Source organism: Cariama cristata, unplaced genomic scaffold (genome assembly GCF_000690535.1).
Source record: "Cariama cristata isolate BGI_N322 unplaced genomic scaffold, ASM69053v1 scaffold15836, whole genome shotgun sequence".
Lineage (NCBI taxonomy): Eukaryota > Metazoa > Chordata > Aves > Cariamiformes > Cariamidae > Cariama > Cariama cristata.
In genome coordinates this window covers 11,683-37,823 of record NW_009622823.1, presented here as the reverse complement: position 1 = coordinate 37,823, position 26,141 = coordinate 11,683, and the positions used below count along the sequence as shown (strand labels likewise).

At 51.3% G+C, this 26,141-nt stretch overlaps 1 protein-coding gene across 1 annotated transcript in view; it reads right to left on the bottom strand.

Annotated features, from left to right (window-relative positions):
- STK10 (serine/threonine kinase 10) overlaps positions 1-25,566 on the bottom strand; it is a 36,186-nt gene extending 10,620 nt beyond the window's left edge. Inside the window, 8 exon segments of the mRNA XM_009702504.1 lie at positions 55-189; positions 1,464-1,545; positions 2,604-2,798; positions 3,530-3,602; positions 5,022-5,171; positions 7,529-7,577; positions 25,164-25,322; positions 25,468-25,566. Coding sequence (XP_009700806.1) covers positions 55-189; positions 1,464-1,545; positions 2,604-2,798; positions 3,530-3,602; positions 5,022-5,171; positions 7,529-7,577; positions 25,164-25,322; positions 25,468-25,566 — 942 coding nt within the window.
- Between the last annotated feature and the right edge of the window lie 575 nt (positions 25,567-26,141).

The following is a 26,141-nucleotide window of genomic DNA, read 5'->3' as shown; positions in this document are numbered from 1 at the left end:
CCTCCACCATAGCCGCACTGGCAAATTTGCTAACACAGGGGTGGGAACACTCACCGAGGCAGACTCCGACGAGTCATCTTCTTCCACTTCGTCCCGACTGTCCTCGATCTCTTCCATCACCTCAGCCTTGGCCTCGGCCACCAGCTCGCGCAGGGCTCGGTTGCTGGTCACCTTGCTGACGAAGGGATGCTGAAGAGCCAAGCACAATGCACATGTGTGAGGTGGTCGGAAAACAGACCTCATGAGCTTACAGCCGAGCAAGCACACAGGGACGGTGGTGGCAAGGATCACTTCTTGCTTTAAAACAACCACAAAGACCCAAGGACATGGTTCTTTCCGATATCATCAGGCTTAACCCTCCCAGATGAATTTCCAGATAGACGCTGTGCGTATGAGGGAGAACACGAGAGAACGCAATGCCGAAGTTAAGCACCAGCTCTGCACACAGATACTCAAAGTGTGGTGCTCTGCAAAGCTGCTTTATGTCAACGTCCCCCAAACAAACGCACCAGCTACATTTAAACAAGGGGCTGCCACTGCAGATGAGACATCCCCCCTCACTGCAGGCAGGCTGAGCTCCGGGGTGCAGATCCGAGCCCACAGAGTGCCACCAGGAGCAGGGCAAGAGCCAGTTTGCAGGATCCCTGGGTGTAAACAGAGCATGGGGGAAGGTTTAATTGAAATCGGGCTCAAACCGCTCAGTGCACTCAATGGGATGTTTGTGTTGAGCTTCAGTGAAAGGCTGGGGAGTCCCTCTGGTTTGCAGAGGCCATGGCATGCTTCTTCCCACTCACTCCGATGCGGGATGGGAAACATGCAGCCAGTGTGCCAGCGCTGGCATTGGAATGGGCTGCCCAGGGAGGTGGTGGAGTCGCCATCCCTGGAAGTGTTTAAGAAAAGACTGGATGTGGCACTTGGTGCCATGGTCTAGCTGACATGATGGTGTTAGGGCAAAGGTTGGACTCAATGATCCCAGAGGTCTCTTCCAACCAAACCAAATCTGTGATTCTGCTGCAGAGCAAGAGCATCTGCAGTCAGTGGGGAAAAGAGTCTTCCAGGTTTTTGCTATTATTTTGGAAGGGGACAGGAGGAAAGGAAAGGAGTTGAATTTAAATCTGGGATAATCAGGTATAATCCATGCTGGCTGCCACATGGGCTTTTTTAAGCAACGGGTGCCATTTTCTATTCCAGCTGGTGTCCATAGGGGCTCTGCAGTTTGCTCCAAAGGGAAAAACATTGCTGTTCCTTTTTGGAGCATTTTAGTGCCTGAGAAGTACTACGAACTTTCTAAATAAGACAAAAATAATCTGAAACGAGTCTAGGACCCATAAACACCTTTCTTTTTGTTACCCTCCTTAAGAAGAATCAGGCTATACAGATGCAGGTGGTTCGGACACTCTCAGACCCAGGCGGACACAGACCCCAGCCACAGACCCAGCCCAGGGGCTGGTGCTGGTCCCTACCTCCAGCAGCTGGGCAGCACTGGGCCGGGTCTCCGGGTTCTTGTCCAGCGCCGTCTTCAGGAAGTCTCTGAACTCCAGGGACCTTAAAACACAGTCATTGGTGAGAAGTTCAGAAGATGAAAAAGGTCTCAAATGCCACAGGCATCTGTTCAATCCCTTTGCAGGTTCTGTCCCAGTTTGCAGCTGGCCATAATCACTGTTTCACTCCTACCATAGGAAGCCCTGTGCTGAGTTATTCTGATTACTTGTAAGAAAATCAGCAATGTCGCCAAGTGAGGGACTAGATTTTGCCTTGCCTGTGATGGCAACACATGGTGGGACTGAGTGCCAGCCACTGTGCCCCAAGGCCAAGGTAGAGAGATAGGAGAGGACACCAGAAGTTATCCTCCAAAGGGAGCCCATGGGTGGAGCTGCTTGTGGACAAGGATGCTCCAGGACCCATCCCCAAAGCCGCAGTGTGAAAGGACGGCTGTGAAGGACCAGGAACCCCATAGGAGGGCACCCTCAGCCTGCAAAGCGTAGCTCAGATACAGAGCATGTCCCTGATCCACTTCTGGCTTCTGAGCTGCTCCAGAAGAAGCACTCCCACCCTGCCTGCTGGATTTTAGCAGCAGGCTCCTGCCTGCTACCTGAACCACTATAATGCTTGTGACTCCAGTGCTCCCCCAGTAATTTACTGCTAGCTACCATGCAGCAGGTTTTATCATAATTAAAAAAAAAAACACCTAACTGATTGGATCTTTTTAAATGCAGAAGAGGCTTCCCAGACTCCAGGAAAGAAATTCTGGAGCTCTTGGCCATCTCTAGGTTTAGAGGAAAATTTGCCTTTTATACAAAACCAGGATGTTTTGAAAACAGCCAAGGGATCACCCTGGCTTCAGCTGTGCTGAGGGGGGGCAGCAGCTCCCCCCGTGCTGCCTGCACACCGTCAGCACGGCCACGGCACAGGCAGCGGTGAGCAGCCTGCCTTTGGCCAGCAGTGCTCTCCAGGCCCCTAGCACACAGCTGGACCTAGGATACTGCTAGAATCCTACACTGGGTTCTCAAATTAAACAATACTGCTAGAAAAGACTATTTTTTCTGCTCTTGAAATACCGTATAAGTTGGGAAATGCGTACTCTGCTGCTCAAAACACCTCACCATTTGGAAGGGCAGCTGAGTGTGGGAGGGTCAGATTTGGCAATCTTCAGCAGGACTCTCATGGGGTTAAGTTCATGATGGGGCGGCTCGATCTGGGCCATTTCGATCAGCGTGATTCCCAGGGACCAGATGTCCGCCTTGTAGTCGTACGGAGTGTCCTTCATCGTCTCGCACATCACCACCTCCGGGGCCATCCTGCAAGGTGCAGAGCAAGGAGCAGGGATGGGGAGGGATGACACCACAGCCACACAATGTGAGCCTTGCAGCAGCAATTAAATGCTTTAAATAATCCACAACTCTGCAATAAAAAACAGCCTTTCCTCCTAGCTCTGGGTTTCAGAAGAAGCAGCGTCTTTTCTAAGGGGTCCAACCCCCTCCCTCTTCTGCAGACCAGCTGCAACAGCCCAGGCAGCCCATGGAAACCCCCAGGCCATTGACATCTGGCAAGGATGTTGCTTCAGACAATAAATTAATCCTCGCCGATTCCATTCCTTCAGCAAGTCGGGTGATTTAGAGATTGCATTTCTGGAGCAAGGAGTTGTTCCCATGTGCTTGGAGTTGCTTCAAAGCCCACACCACCGCCAGGCTGCGGGGAGTGGGGAGCGCACACACACGAGCACACGTGTGTCCCTCGCTCCTCCAAGCCTGGAGCATGGTGGCCCCTCGGCTGGCTCTGGGCACACTGGCACAAGGCAACGCTCCTGCACCATGGAGGGTGCTCACAGCTCCCTTCAGGTGAGGGAAACCCATGCACATGTGGACAATGGCCAAGACTCCTTGTTAAAACCCTCCCACCCATGCTCAGTAAGGCACTATGGTCCAACACATCCCAAAGGCCATCAGCTCCCTGCTTCTGAGTGAGTCTGATCTTCAGAAAAGTAAAGCTCCTTATAAACATGGGATTTCTCAGCAAGCAGGTCACTCACCAGTAAGGAGTCCCAATGAAGGAGTCTCGCTTCTGCAAGGTTTTCATGTTCTTGGCAGACACTCCAAAGTCAGCTGCAAAGAGCAGTAATGTTAGATGCCGTAGGAAAACTTAAAGATCCTTCTGAATTAGCACACTTGGCTGAAATGCAGATTTAAAAGCAAACACACATTTAAGGCAAGAACATGATACAGCGTGCTGTTTCCTCTAAACTGAGCATCAGAAATTAAATTTGCTTTTGGGTACAGAACCACCAGGGACCTTCCCCTCCCATGTACTATAAGATGGGCATAACAAGCCACCCCTACTGTAACCCAAATCCCACACATCCAGAGGGAAGTCGAGATCTTTTCCACAAACAAACAAAAGCAGCTCCGTGGCAGATCACTTTCAGGACTGCTATTTCATAGTAAAGAGTCTTATTTTACACCAGAAGAACCAAAGTGCTGTTAGATTCTTTCTCTTCCCTTCAGCCCCATGTACAGCAGCCACTGTGTGATGCCTTTCCCTGATTTTGTCCCTTTATAGAGAAGTGCTGAAGCCAACCCAACCCAAATCAAATTGGTAAGACCTGCAGAGGCTACTGAGCCCACTCCAGGTCCATTTGCTCTCTGAGATGGCCCTAACGACCTTTGGAGGAGTTGTTATCCATCTGCACCCTGGGCTCAGGGTGTCCCTGACTGCGGGTCTGCCTTGGTCCAGCCAGCGGAGTGTTTTTACAGTGGAGCGCAACCCATGGTCATGAGAAGGTTTCCATCTTCCCAGGCTGGCTGATCTTCATCAGCACTCACAGACACATCCCAAGAACAACCCATGGCTGCTGGCACCCCTTGTCAGAGTACAGAAGGAGATCTGCACCTTTCTGACCAGTCCCTACAGACAAAGCTACCTTCTCATCTCCCAGCAGGTAGCTGGATGCCAATTTAACTCAAGCTGATAGCGAGTTGGCAAAGCAACCCTTTGGCAAAACTCGTCCTGTCACCACCAGACCTGCTCTAGAGCTAAGACAAATTCTTCCAGCTCCCAGCCCTGCCAACTGGCACCCTGCACAGGATGCTCAGCAGGCCAAAAAGCATAAAAATCAAGTTCAAAGAGAGATTAAACAAATTCACAAAAGGAAAGTCCATCAAAGGCCTGGGCATGGCTGTGGCTTGGAGAGTCTTGGTGCCCAGCTGGGGGCAAAGCACAGCACACAGCTCGATGGCAGATTTGGCCTCCCACTAAACCATACAAAATTTTCCCCCACCTTCTCCTGCCTGAGCTCAGCAGCCAGCAGACAAGCAGCTGATGTCCCATAGACAGGGCAGAAGGCAGAGAGCATCCCTCAATCCCTGCCCTGCTTTGGCACAGCCAAACAGTACAGTCCAGCTCCCAGCAACACGTGGCTGTCTTTAGCATAGGATGGTCACAAAGCATCACCATCGCCCACGGCCACTCTCCCAACGAGCTTGGCTGAGCAAGAGCCTGCCACGCTCCTGTGCCGGGCAGCTCACCCAGCTTGATGTCTCCATCCTGGGTAAGGAGCACGTTGCCTGCCTTTAGGTCACGGTGGATGATCTTTTTGCTGTGGAGGTAATGGAGAGCTTCCAACATCTGGCGGCAAATCACTTGAATCTGAGGTTCGGTCAGGCCGCGGTCCAGCTCTGCAGGGAGGGAGAAAGCCGTTAAACAGGACAGGGATTCAAGCGATGCTCCACCTGAGCAGCAGGAAGGCATGGGCTACCCAGCAGACCATTTGAAAACCACTGTCCACGTGTCAAAGCAGCAGGAGACCAATGCAAATCAGCTTGTTAGGGTAATTTATTCCCTAAGCCAGCACTTATAGTGCAATGCCTGCCTGCTTGGAGCTGCTGGTTTACAGTTCCCTCCCGGGGATGCAAGGCTGAGGCATCTGGCCCAGGAATAGCGTATGAGGGGGACGAGGAGGGGAAGCCAGGCATGCCTGCGACAGGGTCTGAACTGCAAGTTCCCTGCCGCTTTGGGAAATGGGTCCCTGCAGGTAAGCTGAGTCTCACCCAGCGTGGGGGTGATGCTGCAGAGAGGAGAGAGCTGAACTTGGCTGCAGGCGGCAGCAGGGTCAAACACGGGCGTGAACACTCGGCAGGTCTGCATGCAGCCGTGCTCTTGTCCCTGAGGGAGCTACCCCTGCCGCAGAGACGCAGCCCACCTCCTTGTACATCCATCAGGGACACGCCACTTCCCGAAGCAACAAGCAATAAAATCTTCACCAGCATTATCCCTACCCACTGCTCTGAGCTGTTTTTTCAGGTAGCACCAGGTACCAGCACACCAGTTCATACCCTGCTGTCCATCCCTATTTCTGAAGTTTGTGGGGACACGCGACCACTGGCGTGACCTCCCTGCTGAGCTCTGCTCAGCCACCTTCACCATCTGAGACCGCTTTCAAAGGCAACAGTTCTGCAAACCATCAAACTTCCAGATGGTTGGCATCGTCCGAGCTTCCCTCCCTCCGCAAGCCCTCACAGTGCAGATCCCTCCTCCAGCAGAGCTGAGCATGCAGCAGAGCACACCAAGCCTTCGACAACGCCAATCGCCCAAACTGCACGGCCGGGATGGGGGCTGACGGATGGACCCCAGCAACTGGGACAGATGCTCGTTCAAGAGTGAGGATCTTAACCACTGGCTGACCCAGCATCCCCCAGCCTCTTTGTTCCTCCTCTTCCTCACCAAGATCTCCTTTGCTCTGGTGGAAGCTGATGATTTTTACTCTCCCTGAAGCATCTGGCAAAAGTGAAGGTGCAGCAGCCCACAGGTTTTGTACAAAAGATTTCAAAGGCAAATGCCAGTTGCTGGTGGGGATGGGGAGGTGGAACATGCAGCATTCGGCAACTCTGAATTTACTAATATCAGGGAGCATTCCTGAGCTCCAACTCGCAGCTCCTCCTGCCCCTCATTCTGGGGGCGACAGCACTACAGCCAGGCCACTTGCTCATGGTTTTCTATGTTCCCCCTTCCCAGGTCCTCCAGAGACCGACTGCCATCGACACAGCCCCACAAATCCTCAGGGGGATTTTCATGTCCCAAGAGACAGGGCACCCCTGTTGAGGTCTTCTAGGGGAAAGGCATCATCTCCTCCAGCCCTTCAGAAAAGGTATGCTTTCATGCAGTGATTTGGACCTGCTTTAAAGAAGTTCCCTAAAGGAGGCACAAGTTTTAGGGGTTGAATCAAAGATGACAAATTTGAGTCCATACTTTTCCTGGAAATAAAAAGAAAGCTAGGCCTTTGGAAATATCAGAGCGGAAAGGGAGTAACCCCTGGGGAGACACGGCTCTGTCCCAGGGGAGCCAGACAAGAGAATGTCAGAGCATCACGTTCGCCATGCAGAAGGGATGTCACCCCCCCCAGGGTCTGTACAGCCCTGGCACAGAGGGGCTGTGGCAACAGCCAGGGCTGTTTTGGGGAACACCCACACACTCCCAAGTCCCAGTGGCTCTATGGGGAAGGGAGAAGTTAAAAATGGGAAGATTCCTGGAATTGCTGCAAACTGCAGTTTATTCGGATGCTCTGCTGCTTCACCATACAGAGAAGTCAGCAAGAAGATCCTGGGAGATTCATCACAACAGGTGCCCGGATCAAACATCTTAGCCCTGCTGCCCTTCCCGGAAAGCTGTGGGAACAGAATCCCAAGCACGCAGTGCCTCCAGCAGACAAATATTTAATAAATATTTAAAGTCATCTTTCCCCTTCAGCCAGACTCTCCCTTCTCCCCACGCTTTGTGATCTGCTGATGCCGGCAGCATTTAAATCACAAAAGGACATCAAAGTAGCTCAGGAAACCCCCCAGGGCTGCCACACCTTCTGCTCCAGGTATGAAAATAGGCAAACTCATGGGAGAGAAACAGTAGCTGGAGAAGCTGGGGCACCCATGTCTGCCATCTGTCCAAAGGGTGCCCCTGAAAGCGTGCCAGAAGGCTACAAACACCTTGTGGGCATCACCCTGAGAACAAGGAAGAGCTCAGCACCCTGCGCCGCACTCACCCAGCATGGTGGCATCCACCGCCCCGCCTGGGCAGAACTCAATCATGATCTGGGGAAACAAAGAGAGAGGAATTAAAGTCAGGTCTGCATCTCACTGAGCAAATCCCACCAGGTAGGAAAGAGGAGACAGAAGTGTTGGGTTTTCCTTCCCCACATGGCAAAGCCGCCCCTTTTCCCCACATAGGGATGCAGAGGCTTCGGCACTCCCCAGGACACATCCTCCAGGCATCCCCAGCACCAAGGATCAGCCAAGCCCTGGGGCCAGATCCTGCACATCGCCCACAGCAGCCCACATCTCAGAGGGACCGTCCCATTGCTGCAACACCCCCAGCAGCCACACCTGGACACCCACCCGAGCAGCCAGCTTCAGCTCCGGCTTCCTCTCTGTTTACGCTTCTTCCCATTGCATTCCGGAGCGAGGGCTGCTCCAGAGAGCAGCTTTGCCAACAGGATGAGATGGCTGTCATAGCTGGGAGCTGACGTGGCTGGGAGAAATCAGGCAGGATTTTCTTTGGCAGATGCGAGATGGGGAGGGCTATCGGGTCTTTATTTCACTCCACCCTCCCCCTCCCCATTGCTCAGTAGTTCATTGCTCTCTTGATTTTGAGCAATTTGAGGGGAAACTGTCAATAAAGAGGTCAAGGACATTCACTAGATTGATGCCGTTTCTCTCCCAGGGACATGCACAGAATTCTGCCAGTCCCCAACATCTGCCTGCCTGGCTCCTGCTGTCCCCCCACAGAGTGGGGGGCACCCACTGGGTGGGCCCTTCCCCAGCACCTGAGGGATGCAGGTCCTCTTCCCCCTCACCTCTGCACAAACTCAGCCAGAGCCATTCCCAGCATGAGGCTCGGTGCCAGTCCTGCTTGTCTTCAGGGCAGACAAGGCTGGTAAACATTAAAATTTCAAGCAGCCAGGGGTTACGTGGGAGAAGAGATGCTTCACCTCCCCAACAAGCTCTTCTCCTTGTCGAGGTGACACAGGGCAACATACCGGAGAGGTGAAATGCCAGATTTTATTTTGAGGACAAGGACTGAAGGCGGTGTTTACCAGTGCAGCTCTCTAAGCCCTTCAAGCAAAGGTCATGTTATTCAGCACAGCTCTAAGCACTTGACCAGGAGCTCAGGGGGGAAGATTCAAGCTCCCTCTTTCCCATGGTCTAATCCTGCATCTCCAGGCAAGCCACATCCCACCCTTATGTCCCACAGTTCCTACAGACGGGAAAAGCAAATGCTGTTATCGACCTGGACCATGGTGGAAGACATAGCTGCTTTGTTTTGGAGAAGGGAGAGCGGGATCAGGTGCTGGGACGCAGCAAACCTTGAATTGCTCTGCAAGAATTGGCCCAGGTCCAAGAGTTGGAAGGGAGACAATGCTGAGAAAAGAAACCCGGGCAGGTTGAGCAGTGAGACACAGGCACCGTTGGAAAAAACGGAGAAGAATAACCAGAGGCCAGGGCTGGGGAAGCATTTGAAGCAGGCAGATGGATACAAGCAATTGGGAAGACATTTGAACCATTCTCAATTCAGGAGAACAAACCTGTGCTGACTCGGAGCTGAGCAGGAGCCTGGCAGGGAGGAAGCCAGCAGAGCCCCTGCACAAATGGGCTATGTCAGCATGTTTTTTCTTGCCTGAGTTTATACCTTGAACCAGAGCATCAGCAGCTTCACTAGCAAATGGAAAGGCAAGAATTGCCTCCTGCCGTGGTCTGCCCAGGCACAGAGATCCCCAACTGCACCCCTGTGCCCCATCATCACCCCAATACAGCTCTAGGAGGCTCATTTCAACCAATTATTTTCATACCGTTCCTCATCATGTTCATCAGAGCAGACTAACACCACCAGCGGACACCAGCCCTTCTTGGACTCCTCAGAGCCCAAAGTGCCAGAAGCAAACCCCAAACAAGACCCACACCAATGCCAACCTGCCAGCTGGGAGCGCACGGGGCTTTTCATCACTCTGGGAGGCTGAGGGGATGTGTGGGGTTCTGCTGGCACAGCCAGCCTGGTGACGGTACCTCCACGCAGCGATACCACGACCCCGCCTGTGGGACCTGCCCTCTGCCAGACCATCCAACCTGCCACTAGCCCAGACCAGCCAAGAGTGAGTGGCCGCTGGCTGCATTCCCCAAGCCCATGGCGCAGGGTTTGCAGTGGTTGCAGAAAGACAGCGCAGACCCGATCCCACATACGTCTGAGTATCACAGCTTTGCACTGCTCTGGCTGGCAGAAAACCTGCCCTTACAAACGATCCTGTCTCATCACTGAATCATAGTCCAAGGTTTCATTTGTTTCACATGAGCAATCTTTTCCTTCTCCTACCCATCCAGGCACCTCAGGAACTCACCTGCCCAAAGAGGGTGGTCTCCGGGTTCAGGCAACAGCCTCCCTTACATTCAATCAGTAGAGAAGACCTGATGAGAAGCTTGTCTGTGCTACCAGGCTCAGCTCTTGAATTTAAACAGTCCCAAACTTTCAAACAACCCAGACCAAATCAACTGCTAACACGGCCTTTGCCATTCAGGTGACTTGGGTGCTTTCATTGCTAACGCTCAGCAAGCAGCTTGACAGCTTCTGCTTCTTTGTATGTCCCAACTAAACGAAGTCCCCTGGTATCTCACACAGCCTCCAGATTGAGAAACGTCATTTTAAGTTTGAGGGGTGAGACACACAGAAGGCAGCCAGCTGGGTGACAGCCACAGCTGCCCCAGTCAGCAGAGCCCCCAGGAGCCCAATGCAGTCCCCCCCTGGGCAGATGCCGTGCTGAGGTTTCCTACCAGGGGCACAGCTGGCACAGCCAATGTGCTCTGGTCAGACACATGGAGGTTTTAAATGGGGAAGGGCCAAAAGGCAATGCATCCTACTCTGGATGTGTGTGGGATGCATTTAATCTCACAAAGTTTTATTCAGGTTTGCAGACTAGCAATAAGAAAATTAGGGAAATCAGTCCATCTGAACCAGCATGACTGTGTATGTTTATGCAGGCACAGCAGGCTGCAAGCCAGCCAGTGGGAATACTGGAAATACAGAAAACTTAAAAATATGCATTTTTAACAAAGGCAGAGATGCCAAAGAATAATTACGGGCGTGGCCAGATTGTCTGAACATCCAGAAACCTAATAGGCTCATTTCAGCCCAGAAAACGTGATTTAAAATGCAACTGGCAATCCCATAGCTCATACACCACGCACACTTCTTTCCAGGAGCAAGGCCAGCCTGAAAAACATTTTACCGTTGAAGCAGGTAGGAAGGTAGGCCTGGTGTGCGAGCCTGGGGGATGCAGGAACCTCGCGGAGGGGGTGCAGGCACCCTCCTCAGATGTGCAGTGGGGAGGGGACGGTTGGGAGGTCGCTGACACCCTGGGGATGCAGCCTGCCACTCCGGCCTTGATGAGGAACAAGTTGGGAGGATCCTAGAAGAGAGCTGTTGACAAGAGCCTGCTGCATCTCTGCAGCCAGGAGGCTGGTGATTTACCCAAGAGCTGCAAAGAGTTTAATTCTTTGCTTAGGACTGTTTCCATGTGCTTCGATACATGGGCTGAGTACTCCTTTACTGAGGTGTCCCGCAAGCCGCATCTGGAGCGGTAACCGCTCTAGTGACAATGCCAACCTCAGTCCTGCACTTCGGCTCTCAACGCCGCACCGGGCTGCTGCCTGCGCTGTGCTCGGCCACCCCCAGCAATGCCCCTGCGACCTGCAAGACCTGGGACCCAGCACAGGGCTTCACTGCTGAGCCACAGCAACACCGTGAAACTGGTTTCACACAGCCGGTCCCCAAAAAAAAACCAAACTCCTGTGGTCTTGTGAACCAAAGATATGAGACCTGTGGAGGTCTCTGCCCCAGTGCTGACATCCTGAAAGCGGCTCCTTCACACCAGTTAGAGCTGGGGGAGCACCCACACCTCCTCCTTCCACTCGGCGTCCAGGTGAGGGGGGCCTGAGCGGGTCTGCAGCAAGTGGCCTGGAGCGGGGCTGGAGCAAACATCCTCTTTATAACAATTTCCTCCGCACAAGAAATCCAGGGACTTCCTCGCCAAAGGCTGCCCAGCCCCTCTGCCGTGCTGGGCTGCCGGTGGGGGAGATACAGCAGCAATGTTAGCTCTCCCTCCTGCTGCCACCTCAAAGCTGTTATAAATCCCAGGGATTAGGCACTATTGGCATTTTAGTTTTCAATCCGCAGGCAGTTGCAACTACACCTCACAGGAACACGCAAAATTCACTGCTAGCTCCCATCACTGACTTATCTGAGCAACATAATCAACTGACAGCTCCTTTCCAGCACAGCCAGAGCCCCACGATCTCAGCTTCGACACCACGGCCAAGAAACCCAGCCACCGCGCTGGGCTCATTCACAGCTCAACGGCGATGCACAAGCTGCATGCAGAGGAACAGATTTGGGCAGTTGGTTTACAGACAAAGGGACCCTCTCTCGCTAAGTCTCAAAACTTTCATACTACAATTTGAGCACTGATATTTTTCTTAAAAGTCCCTTTTCTCCTATATGTTTAGTGAAACGGCATGAATGAAGAGGTCTGTATGCAGAAGCCACACAATCTTTCCCTTTCAAGAAACTTTTGCATGGGTAAAATTAAACTAAAATTTGAAAGCAGAAGTCCACTCAAGTTAAAGGGCTTTGCTAGTGACCTTGATTCTTCCCATGGCTCATCCTAATCCTGCCTTTAGGCACAGCAGGACCTGGAAGCATTTTGTAGCCCGAGTGGGAGCAGGGCACACAGAGGGGGCTGGGGCCCTTTTCTGGGATGCTCAAGTAATAAGTGACTGCCTGGGAGGAAAGGAAACAGGGTCCAGTAAGCCTGGGTTTGACCAGGAGAATAAGTACACATACATATGTATGAAACAGCTATGGCTTAAACTAAGCGTTACTAAAGATGCAGGTCTTCAGAGAATCCCTCTGGCACACTACATCAGGCCAGGGCCAGAGGGACAGCAGCCCAGAAAACAAACCTAGGATAGATTAGAGCCCAGCGCAGTTTCTGGGTCTGACAAACCAGAAGCAGCATCTCCTCCCAGGTACCAAAGTCCTCCCAGGTAGGACCAAGAGCCTGCTCATTCCTCCCACCCTGGGCAGGACTGGTCCTGCCTCTTGAGTGTGTTTGAACTCCTGGAACTTTCTACAACATTAAAAAAAAAAAAAGGAATTAAAAAAAAAAAGCTTATCTTGAAAAGTTATTTTTACCAAACACTGCGCAGTTGCCAAGGGTGGAACAGCTGATGTCCCTGAACTGGGTTTGCAATTGAAGCCCAATTAAGAGGAGGACACACCCTCAGCCCAGCTCTTACTCATCCCATTGGCATGTCAGGGGGCAGAGACCCACGAACTGTTGCCTCTGCAGCAGGGCTGGAGAATTGCCCCTTCAGTCAGAAAGGAAGGAGGGGCTGGGAAAGTTGGGGACAGCTCACCTTGGTGTCGGCAGGCATGTCCGAGGAGCACAGTGGGCTGCGCAGGGAGGCCACCAGGTCCCCTTAGGATGGAGGAGCCCTTGGCTGGCATCCCAGGTTTGCTCCCAAGTCACTGGAGGTGGCAGGCGCCTGCAGGCTTTTCCTGTCACTTTGCTGCTTTTGCAATTGCACATTGAATAACCTAGTTGCTTTAGAGTCACAGTGGTGCTCCAAAGGCCATTACTGCGTGGGTGCACGCCACCCTAAGCACTATAGCCACCCAGCCACCTCCCTTCCCACTGAGCCCTGAGCATCAGCGCCAGCGGGCACAGAAGGTTGCCTCTGCACCCAGATCCACCCTGCCTGGCCCAGAAACTGCTTCAAAACTGAAGTACTTCAGCAATTTCCTCTCCTAATCTGCAGCAGCGGGTTTCATTTTGTTTGTTTAAGCAGTTGCCCGCCTCTGGGGAGAAGGTAACCCACAGCATCCTGCTGCTGCGGCAGCCTCCATCGCCCATGAGCAACCTCGTGGCTCTGCCACGTTCATGGGGCAACTTAAGAGGAGACTTTGTCACCACAGAAGAAAGCACCCTCCGGCACAGCTGCCTGCTCTCCTGCCTTGTAGTGCCACAGAGGGACTGGGGAGACAAGAAAAGTACATGTGGTAAAGTAAATTGTGCTCCAGTTATAGACCGAGCAGGTGAAGGGGAACGCTCTCCAGGTTGCCTCCTTGCCGGCCTTCGCACTCGTTCCACCTGCCCCCCCTCCAGGATGCGGAGTGGGCAAAAAGCTCCCGGAGGTTTAGCAGTGGTTGCTTCCATCTCGGTGTTCTCCGAGTTTGAGCAGGGCATGGAGAAGGAGCAGGGTGTGCTACAGCCGGCCTCCGCCACGCTCACCATCAGAGGTTTCAGTCCTTCGCCATGTGGAGCTGCTATTGCAGGGGGAGTGCAACAGGAGGAGGATGGCAGATCCCTGGGCTGCCACCGTGCACAGACCTGGGAGGGAGAGGCAGGAGGAAGGCACCGGGGGAAGACGTGCCTGTGTGGGTACCGCAGTGGGGAGAGCAGGGCTTTCCGGGCATTGCCCACCCACTTACCGGAAAAATCAGAAATGCAGCAAACAGCAACTGCTTTTGTCATTCAGAGGCAGCGCAGCTGGGTGAGGGGCAGAAATCCTTCACATTCAGCAAAAATGCAACAAAGGGGGAGAGGAGGAAAAAAAAAAAAAAAGAGCCTAAGAGCCCGAGTGAGCTGGGCACCCTGGCTGCCTCTGGGATGTCCTGCTGCTGGATAAAAAAAGAGATGAGCTACCTCATGTGAAGGGTGGGTGGGGAGTACAGTGCAGAACAGTTAACAGGGACTCCCACCTACAACACCCCGACACCCCCGGGCACTGTGTGGCATCCCCCTCGCTGCCACTGCAGTCACCCTGCCTGCTGGGCCGATCGGCTGAGTCTGATGCTGCAAGCCAAAGCCCATCCTTCCTCCCAGCGCATCCAGGCGATGGACGCCACCTTCTGAAGCCACCTCACATAAAAGGCACCAGCTTGCTCAGCCCCACGACAAACCCCAGTGCAGGGGAGCGAGAGGACCCCACTTGTGCTAAGGTGCAGGAGGGAAGGGGGAAAGAAACCCCCTTACAGTGAATTTTACAAAGCTGCTTTTCAGGCTACAGCAAGGAAGCAGGCCCTGCTTTACTGTAAGGGCATTGCCCAAAGGGGGAAGTCTGGATCCTCCTCCCACCACAGCGAAACTGGTGGCTCGGAGGCAAGAAGGCAACGGAGGCAGCATCACCTCGGGTGATAACCACAAGGCATGTACCACCGCCTGAATTTCAACAGACAGCCACATTGTGTAACAGCCACTGCCCTTGCAGCTGCAGAGCCCTTCCCCTCTCCCTGCCAGCCCCCACTGCTGCCCCTCCAGCGGGACATGGACATGTCAGACCCTCCCAGAGAGCCCCCAGCCCCATGGGGGCAGCTCGCCAAGCTCCCATCATGGCCACCAAGGGTGAAGGCTTTGGCCACAAAACCCAGAGCCACCCTTCCGTTGTCAGAAAGCGAGTCACAGCCTGCGGTGCCTTCCTCCCCCTCCTCTACCCCTGCAGAGCAAACACAGAGGCAGGCGTCCCGGCAGCATGTGAGACCTCGCACCCCCCTCCCTGACAGCACGGGAGAAGCCCACCTTGGGAACCGCACCCCTGTGTGTGCCACACCAACCCACCCAAAACATCTCCTGGCTTCGGTGGGGGACAGAGTCTCCCGTCAGCACACTGAGCCCAGGGCAGAACTGGGGTTCCCCGAGGCCGGTCACACAGCCCACACCGGCACAGTTGCACCCGTAGTGCAGGATGAGTCCCCTGGCATCGCAAGCGGCCAGAGGAAGGCAGGAGAGATGGGAGGAAACTGTCTAGACCTCCCCATATGCGACAGGGTATGGAGGAGTCACGACAAGGCAGGTGTCTCCTCCCAGCATTTGGATTGTGCACCGTGGGAGAGACAGGCTCCTTCCCGAGCCCTGCAGGAACGGTGGGAAGCAAAGAGCCCAGACAGTCTCTAGGGCTTTTGGTCTCAACTCAGAGGCAGAGGAGACAGAGCAAATCCAGGAAAGCATCTTCCTACAGCCCTCAGCCTTGGTTCTAGGAGAGCAGAAAGTTTCCTGCCCTGTTACCCGCAGCAGTTGTTCATCAGCTACTGAGCGCCAACTTTCCCATCCAGTTCCTCAGTATTAAAGTCACCCAGCAGCTTGCTGGTGGCCATCCCACTCTACTGCTCAGCCCCATAATACACATGCCATGGAAGATAAAGGACAGAAGCAACAGCTAGCTCTGCTCTCAAACCCTGCATGTTACTGTAGCACTGAGGGGACTCAGACAAGGTCAGGAGCATCTGGAACAGAGGCCGAGATCAGCACAAAATGCGTGGAGGGGACGCCCCTGGTCCAGCAACACTGGCTGCAGCAAATACAAAGTGTAGCACAAAGAACATAGACGGCCATTTGCCCAAAAGCCACCAGGTAAATGATGAATCCAGACCTTATGCTCCTTCCTGAGACCACTTTGTGCCAGAGGTACACAGGCAAAGCCCTGTCCCACATACAGAGCGGCCACCTGGGAGGTGGATGGGAACCTCCGCATGTATCCTGAGATGCCAGCACTGTCTCTGCAGCCTGGCTATGGCCCAGACACGTAGGAAGGCCAAGCAGTCTCCCCACAAACAGCTTGTATCCAGCCCTACTTATCTGTTGGGGCTTCCACCTGTACCCAATGCCTTCAAACACTCAAGCACGGGGTGAAGAGCCACCCCACTTGGCTCCATCCCCTGTCCCTCAAGCCCATCACGTCCCCCAGGCTGATGGGCTGAGCCCATCTTCAGGGCTCCAGCAAAAACTTTGGACACATTTCTGCCTCCCAGGACGGAGAAAGGGGCTTCAGCTTCTGAGCAACACAAACCCCAAAGGACAGAGCCGTTCCTCGCTGGTAGAAAGAGCACAGCGATATATTTAGGCACAGAAACCACATTTAGTTACGGTCAAGGGGCACATCCTTTACTCCATCTGTTTGACATGTGAACCCAAGTTCTGCCGGTTAACAGCGAAGCTATGCTGTCCTGCTGGCTGCAAGAGGCAAGATGAGCAATGCTGGACCAGCTCCCCTCTTCCATACATAGCACAGGGGCATGCAGGACCACAGGGGCTGGTTTTGGGGAGCACCGCCTTGGTTTTTAAATACCATTTGGTCAGATCTACTCTCTCCTCTTTTAAAGTCAAGGGCCATGCCTACCAGTGAAGTTTTGTTTGCAAGTGTGTCAAGTCTCCCCGTTATCTCGGCTAGCCTGCCCTGCTCCGACTGAAGTCCAAGGATTAAGTTTACACTGTGGAGCAGAGGGAGGAGGTGGATTGCATTCTTACGCCCACTTAACTTGGCACTTTCCCCTCCACCCAACGCTTTTCACCCAGCATATTCCAAAGGGCTGGAAGAAAACAGGGAGCAGATTACGCCAGCATTGCTTATAAGCCTGATGGACTGATTCAAAGCAAGGTTGACCTGCTCTGGCTATCTGCTGAGGGCTAAAGAGAGGGTAAGACACTACAGCAGCCTGCTACGCACCAAGGACACACACTGTCCTTCCCAACCTCATTTCTAGAGCCCCCCGGGGCCAGTGTGCCACCAACGCAAGAGGGGATGAACAGCCAAGAACCTGCAAAAGCCACCAGCTCTGCCCTCCCCTCCAGCTGCAGCCAGCCCTCAGCACACGTTCAGAGGCCATAAAACAATACAGAAGCCACCAGAAGCCTCTTTGCTAGCACAGCAGAGCACAAATGTCAACAGCTTGTCTGACATAGCAAGTATGCTGTAGGTGGAAGCAAAATAATTAGCTCTCTGTAAGAGAGTGCTCCAAGCTTGCCAATTTTCCCTTACAGACAAGGACACTATTCAGAGACCTTAAATATAATAAACCTTTTCTCCCTCTTTTTCTGAGCAAAATAACCTACAGAGAAAAATATTTGAAATAAAAAAAAAAAGGGGGTCTGTCCCTATAACAAGTGGGGGAAAGAAGATGCAGGGCAGCAAATGAGGAAACCCAAGGCTTACGGAGTTTCAGAGCAGGAAGGTTTTATGAAGAACACAATCAGATAACGCTGCATACTCCTCTCAAAATGCAGAGCTCCCTGCTGATCACAGGGAGACTGGGGGTGAGTTCTCCACATCTAAATCGTTCTCAGATGACAAAATATTTCCTTGAACTGCTCCTCACACACAGGTTGGCAGAATTATTCTCATTCCTACTGAAATTTTGGCAGAACAAATCAAAACTCCTTTTAGTTTAATCAAATGGTCTTGACATTGCAAAAAGCATCCTTCCCCTTGCTAGGATCACACAGGGCATTTAGTTCCTTTCGACAAGGGCTTATATCTGACCCCTTTGAATTCACCATCCCGACTTGCTAACCAGTATTCCCAGAGGGATGAGTATCCGAGAATGCCCATGGTCAGTGAACGCAAACAGCTATGAGAAGCAGAGCAGAGAGGGTCAGCACGGCCGCAACCAGGCAGTGGTACCTGGGATGTCGAGTGCTGCAGGAAGGGTTAAGTCCAACATCCACAGGCTCTTTCACAAGCTGTCCCTTCAGGGACCAGAGCACAACAGCTCCAAGCACTCAGGGCTCCCAGCATCATGCTCTGTGGAGCAGGGATGGCGGGAGGAAGGCCAGCGCTCGTTTGCTATAGAAACCAGAAAAACACCCAGGCGATGGCTCTCTGCCCGGGCACAGGGCAAAGCCTTTGCTGCTTGGAGGGCTGTGACCAGGATCGCCCTTCTCTCACCAAGTTAATCAGCATTTAGAGGCCACTCAGTTCAGCAAGAGCATTTCTTACTGGATAGGCAGCAAAATGCAGAAAATCCTTTCAAATACAAATAGCTAAAAGGAACAATTTGCTTCTTCAGTGGGAAGATTCACCAACCTCAAGTGCCCTAAGTTTGTGCCAGCATCTAAAATAGATGATGCATTTCAGCAGGGCAGAGCTCACTGTGAGAGCTGAATTTTGACCCAGGACAAGTTTCCTGATGTCTTTTATTAACAGCCAGCAGTTCCAACGCAGCCTCAAAGCCTCGCCTGGCCAGGAGGACGACTGGTTGAAGGGGTGGCAAGGGACTTTACAAGTTTTCCACTCCTGCCTGGCATCTCCCTAGAAACAATTATTTGTTCTGAACATCCCCAAATTCACAACACAAGGTGCCTGGATCCATCACACAAAAGACGAGAATATTGCTATTTAACTGTTTCAGTGAGGGCTTTGAAGTCAACGGAAACCGCGCCAAGCCATAAGGTCTGCAAAAGGCCATCCCTCCCTCCCAAATGACAACTTTCAGGCTATATCCAAAATAAAATAAAGACGTCTAAACCTGCAATCTATTGCTCATTCCAGGGCATAGGCTGAAGCTGGGTTTCAAGGCACTGTCTCCTATACACAGGTAGTTCATAAATATTCATTTACATGCAAACATTGGTCCCTTGGTAAGCCAGCCAAGTGGGAACGTGGCTTATTGTGATTCATTTCTAAACAAAGTTTTAAGGTGCTCTGAAAACTAATTTGCCTATAGGCTTCTTGTCTGCTGCTTTCTTTTCACAGAACTACGGCCTTATGGTTATAACCCTGGACTAGGATTCAGCACATAAGACTTATTCCCAAGTACCCTTTACCTGTTGGGTAAACTTTAGGCAAATTCTTGTCTGTGCGACCACTCCCCCTTCTAATAACTGGGATAATAACATCAGGTCTCTTTTTTAAAAGCATTCCATGGTGTATAGATGACAAGGGTATGTAATCACAAGGCATTATTATTGCTTCAATAACCTTTTCTTGTAACATTATCCTGTATAAAGGACGGTAGACAAAGGCTTCTCTTCTAGTTTGCATTGTCATGTTGCTACCCGTAAAAGCGCTCTTGAACTTGGCTGGGCTACGGTAATTTGCCTGCTGCATAAGTTGTTCTTGGGGGTTGATCAAAATCGCTCCGTTTCCATCCTTGCTTTCAGGGAAAGCCTCAGTTTTATCCAGAATAGGATTTCCAGTGACTTGCCAGGAGTCTGAATGCTAAAGCTCACATTCACAAAACAGAGCAAATACGTTGGTCTCACGCAACCCACTGCCCAGCTTTACAGCAGAGAGGCGGGCAGAAGACAACAGACCTCCACGTCTTTGGGAAAGGCAGTAATCAACCTGCGTAAGGGCAAGGCAGAGAGAAGCCTTACTGCTTCGCAGGTAGACAGTGGGTGGCAGGGACAGGAGGGAGGATGCCACCCGGACACTCGCTCTGCAGTGGTGGTCCCAAGGTTGGAGCAGGAGTGATCCCCCACTCAGGTCAATTATGCTACGCTGACGAGCAAACTGCTTGATCCTGGAAACCCAGGGAAGTGTCAGAAAAACCACTGGGCTACATCGCTTTTTCCACTTTCCAGCCCCGGCCAAGATGATGTGTATCCAGCTGACTCTAAGGACAGGGAAGGGACACAGTGATACCCCTGCCGCATTCCCAGTCTCCAGGGGCACAGCGATGCCCTGTCCTGAGGTCTGCCCACATCTGCTCCTCGCCTACCCATCCTGCAGAAGTTACTGGAGTTGGTTTTGCAGTTCTGCCCAAATTCTGAACTGGTAGGAATTTAGAAACCAGTCCAGCAAATGCCACCCCCATGCCAGTTTGCCCAGTGGGGCTTATCCCACAACAGGTCATGGGTACCACAGCACGGCCCTGCCAGCAACACTGCAGTATGTGCTCTCGGGGGGGTCTCAGGGTGCAGCCAAATCTGGCACGGATTTAAGTTTCCACAGTTGGGGAAAGGAGGAAGAGAAAGGAAAGGGTTGTTTTTCCAGGACATCGGCTAGCTGTTTAACAAAGTTCAGAGTTTGTTTATCTGGGTCTCTCCTCTGCTATGCTGAAGCAGTATGCACAGTTCGACCCTTGAGAGCTGCAAACAACTGTTCAAGCACTTTGGGGGGAAGTTTGGTACAAAGCTTCAAGAGCACGAGGCCAAGCAGGAAGGGCCAGTTTAGACTGCAAGTCTCCTGCCAAGTTAAATTTTAAAGGGACATGAATAGCCCTCAGATTCCTTGGGGACAGATGAGCGAGAAGACCGGAGAGCCCTGGCCTGGTACAGCATCCATGTGAAGGGGTCCCCTGCGGGCACCCAGCCACAGCTCAGGCTGCTCACCCTGCAACTAGGGACAACCCTAGGGAATCCGATACTGTTATCAGCTTTCTTTTTTATTTGTTTTAAAGAAAAGATATTTCCAACTTAACAGAATTAAAAGCTGTAGATGCTTTACATAGCCCAGCAGTTTAGTGCACAGGATAATGAACATTTCTTTATGATACAGGATTTTCAAGAATGCCCAAATCTCCAGTCAACATCCATATCAAAGGGGTAGCAATCCAAAAAGTCCCTGGCTAAACAGGTCAGGGCCTGCCCACAGAAAATGCAAAACGTTTTTTTAAGGGAAGTACAAAGACTAGCTACAAAGCTGGTGTCTGTCTGCAAGCCATACGAGTTACATACCCACAGCAGGCCGGTGAGAAGAAACTCTAAGCTGATTAAATTAACCATCCCCAAAATGCTCCAGCAAGGCAGGGTTACCTACACGGTATAGTGATTTTTACTTTGATCTCCAGGAAACGTCTGTTTATTCAAAAGTCATTCGCTATAGCAACTGTGGTTTATAGAAAAGGAAGGAGGGGAAAGAGAATTCCCCAGTGCTTTGCTAGAAAAGTTGTACCACCATTAGCGGAGTCCTGCGGTTAAATAACTAGGGCCAAATTTCAACTAATTTCCAGAGAACCCCGCAGACTCGATGCTGGAGTGTCTCGACAGGCTCCTGCAGGAGGGATCCCAGGTTTCCTGCCTGACTCTGCGGATCAGCTGCCGCAGCGTGTCGGGTTGTCCGGCGGAGATGCTTACCGTCCCCCGGGAGCAGAGATCTCCCACAGGAACGTTGGAGTTCATCGCTCCAAATGAGACTCTCCTCCCTCCCCGGTCATCTTATCACTCCTCTGTCTGCAAGGGGAGGCACTCAGAAGCAGCAGAGATATTCAGAGGCAGGAGATCAAAAGTTCCTCCCTTCCTTTGAGCCTTCAGTCTTTGCATTGTTTTGGAAGGAGGGGGGAAAAAAACGAAAAACACACAAAAAAACCCAAACCACATAGCCTTCAAGAGGGACACAACACACAAGGTCAGTTGTTTTTCATTCCCACATACTAATAATTATCAGCACGAATTCAGCACCACTGATTCTGAGCATTCAAACCCCATACCTTAGTCACAAAATAGCTTTAAAAAGTCCATGTTTAAAGTTGTATGTATATTGGGTGAGCGCGATTTGCCTTTGTGTTTCCAAGTCCTACATTGCACTTCAGGAAAAAAAGACTTTAAAATGTGGCCCAGCCACAAGGACTCAAACCAGACTTTTTTTTTAATAGCATGAGATTCTCAGCTTTCATTTGGTGCCCCCATTTCTAACAGCTGAGATTTATGCAAAAGAACATCAAATGCCGCAGGGCTTATAATAAAAATAAAATAAAATCATGAAAGCTCCCACCACTGCAGTTTTGCAAACCTCCCTGGGCTGTTTTCAACTGGCACAAGACTGCTTGGCCTCTGCCACGAGCAAAGAAAAGAAGATGGAGAGGGAATGGAATGAGATAGCAACTGCTGGTGAGGGCACAGCATCTCTGCAGTGCTTTTATATGCCAAGGAAGTTCATGCTGGGTGCTATCTTCTCACCAGTTATGTTCCTGGGGACTCACTGGGGTCCTCCAAGACCTTGCCTGTGGCTTGCAGTGGTTCTTCTGCTCTGTCCTGCATGAGAACTGGGGTTCTCCTCCTTCAAATTGATGCCAATCAGGTATAAAAGCAAGAGGAATTTGCTGGTTTATGCTTTCATCTCAGTGCTATGGATTTCAAAGCAGCTGCTCTAGGAAAAACCACTTCCCTTTGCACAGAAAGGTTTTTTGCTCCATAAATATTGAATGTCACCTTCTGGTTACTGAAGTGCAAAGCCAAACCCTTGCAGAGAGGAGCAACAGGGACTTCACGCAGCTCAGGGGGACAAGGAAGCTTCTACAGCAGCAGCCACCACCAAAGGCCAGGTTTCTTCACATATTTTCCTTGTTAGTTCAAGAGTCAGAGAACAGTCAGACTGATTTAGCAAGAGCCCTTCTCAGCACTGAGCCCCTCTCAGCGCCGTCAGCTGAGACTGCTTGTGGCACAGACTGAGCCGTAAATTATTCGGAGCCAAAGAGCTCCTGCCATCCAGGAGGTCGGGCATGTCTGGACCCCTTGCCAGCCTGTCTGCGTGCTCCCACTCCTGCCCCTTTCTCACTTTGAACATTGTCTTTCCAGGCCAGGCTGCAAGGACAAGGAAACCACAGCGGATCACCGACTGGACACACACCCGCATCAGTTTTACCCAAAGCCTGAGCCACTTGAAGCCAAAAGCACAGCAGAGTCCATGCACCCATCATGCAAATGGTCCAGGAAAATGCTGGCTAAAACAGCCACACAGACAGAAATGGGGATGGGATATGAACAAGACAGTGAAAGCCAGTGTTTGTATTTGGATGCAAATTTTCCCAGTAGTGCAGGTGACCAAGAAGCGGAAGCCTTCGACTTTAAGGAATACCTGGTAGCGACTAGAAGTCTTCCAGAATTATAACAGCTTGGCTTATTTACTTCCCTCACAGTCAGTAAAACACTAGACCATTAATAAGAACAGCTTGAGCAATGAAATGCAAATGCCACTCAAATAATTAAAAAAGAGAACGATCCTCCTCCCAAAACAATGGATGGGGCTGTAACATCTGCCCTCATGGGAGAGCCTCGTACAGGAGGCTCTTGTTCCAGTAGCTTCAAAGAGGCTGTTTAATTTTAGTAGGTCCGCAAGCATATGACATTACAAAGCACTTCTTAGACAAAAGCAGAGCCAAGGAGCTCTGTAATCCATTTTCTCTACAGGAAGGAAGGCAAAACTTCCTATTGTGGGGAGGAGGTGGAAGGGGAAAGGAGGGGGCTGACATTTGAACGAGAATGAAACAGGCCAACATTCAGGCAGATCAGGCACAGAGCAGGGAGGTAAAAACAGCAGAATAGGGTGGAATACAAACCAGCTCCATCTCTCAGCCAAGCTCGGTGTACGTTTGCCCTTTTAACTTCGCTGACAGTAGTTTTGCTGTAGTTGCAATCTGTCCAAATCCCGAGTTCTCTCCTAGGAGAGATGTTTGCCTTTCATTTCCTTAGAAGGGTACGTAAGTACTTTGTTCTTCAACATACCCAGGGCTCAGCATCACAATTAGCAGCCATCCAAATACCAAGTCTCTGGACAACTTGCAGCCCAGCTCCCTCGAAGCAAGAAGATGCACAGAAGGAAGCGCTCAGCGCTGGGTACCACAGCCCTCTGAGGGGTGTCACAGAGAAGAGGGGGCTTTATTGATGGATTGTTAAATAAGAAGGGACACCGACACATGCTGACATTGCAAAAGGTGCTTGCTGAATAAGCACACATTGCGGAATAAACCAGCACCTCTCGCGCATTGCTTAACGGAGGGATGAACTAAACATGGATTGCATTACACCAGTGACAGCCCTGCGGCTCAGCCCGTGCTCAGGCCTCGACTCCCTCGGCACAACAAGCAGGGACCGACGGCTCCGACAGCTCAGCTCACACAAGAGCAAATCTCAAGAGGCGAGACCTCTTTTTTGAACTGCAGTAAGATTACCCTGGGAGGCCACAAACATATCCGAAGCATTAAAAAGAGGAAGGAAAAAGTAACAGAGCTGCTGAACGCCCCCTTTGACACTCTCCTGACCTGCCAGTAGTTACAAGAAGGAGCAGACGAACTGGCCAAGAAGATAGCTTTGAAAATCCTCATATTCACCTGATTGCCACTACCCTGACACAGGCACAGCTGCATGCACACAGTCATTCATGTCTAACACAGGACAAGTATAGAAGGGTCCATGCCTGCAGCCTCTCCAACCCCCCGCACCTTTCCCAAGGTGCCTTTCACACTCACCTGCCTCGGCTGCCAGGGACTCAAAGAAAACAGCAGGCAGGGAAAAAAGAAAAAAAAAAAAATATATATATATACATACACACACCTGCTGGGTTAGGGGAAAGAGATGCAAGAACCTGCTGTTCCAGCTGCAGCACAACCAGCCCCTACACTAACCCACTGGATTGCATCTGTGTTCCTCCACAGCCATGGGAAACGGAGCTCTTGCTATCAGTTGCTTCTGCATTACAGATGCCAAGCCAGAAATAAGGCACAAATGAAAAAAACCAACCAAACAAAAAACCCAGGGTTATCCTTCCATCTGATCTTTCAAAAGAGGGACTGAGTGGAGAACAGATGCCCTTATCGGTGCTGCATTTTCTACCTTTACAAACTCCAAAAGGTGGGGAAAAAAAAAATCCAACTCCAATTTTCACTTCACTGTGAAGATCTCTTGATCTTCCCTGGGCTATTTATAAGCAGCTTTAGTTAGAAGACAGTTTGCTCAAAGAAAAAGGGGAAAATTCGGGCACTGATTACACAGCTAGTAGAGCACAGCTTCCGAGTAATTTTTAACTCACACTGATGCTTCAAGCCACTCCAGAGATTTTGCTTCACCATAAATTAGCTATTTCCTCTCTGCAGAGTGAGAAACGCGCAGCTGTACAGGTCACGCAGCAACAGCCTCTTACCCAGAGTTTGCCATCCCAATAAAATGCTCCCAGCAGCTTGACGATGTGCCGGTGATCGCAGGTCGCCAGTATTTCAATCTCCACCATGTAATCCTCCAGTTCATCTTCACTCTTTGTTTCAATGACTTTGGCAGCTGCCAAAGCACCAGTTTCCTTGTTCTTAGCCTGCAAGACAAAACCAGCATGAGTACAAAGGCGAGGAAAGTCAGGAGCACACAGTATTTGCAGAATTCCTGCTCCTCCAATTCATGCTCAGCTTGACTGGTACCAGCCACAACACAAGCATGGAAACTTGCAGATGCACTTCTGCTTCCTAAACCTGCCCGTAGCTTTGCAGAGAGGACGAATGCCATGTCAGGGCCAAAGCATCCTCCTTCCTCCCTCCAGTCTCCAATGCCCACATCTCTTCCCACCAAGGGGAGAAAGAGGCTTTTAGAAAAGGAGATGCATCCTGTTGTTTGTAGCATTGAGGGGAAAAAAAAAAGGAATCAAGAAACCTCAGAGTATAGAGGCTCTCTGATAATATCATAGGTGATAGCTCCAATTACTCGAAGTCCCAAGTATACAGATAGTCCAACCAAATTCACAGTACAGCTGTGCACCTTCACCACACCTGAACATCCCTACATTCCCGTTCCTCACCAGGGCAGTTTTCTGTAACACATGAGGGAAACTTAGGGATCGCCTCCTTGGCGAGTAAAGCAACAAGAAGGGTGCGTTTTGATTTATCAGGACTGGCCAGTATTCCTGGTGTTGCATATTAATGAGCTCTTCAGATCACAAAAAACAAACTACTACACATGCTCTCCCAGCTGCTACCTCCATTTCATACAGTCCCTTTAACCAGCTTATTCAGCAAGTAACTAGAAAACCAGCAAAACCTCTTTGTCCTAGCGGCTGGAAAAAACTTTTGCTGACTTTCCCTCCCCATTCCTCACAACAACACAGGAGCGTACCCTTGGGTTAGCAGCTCGCCGA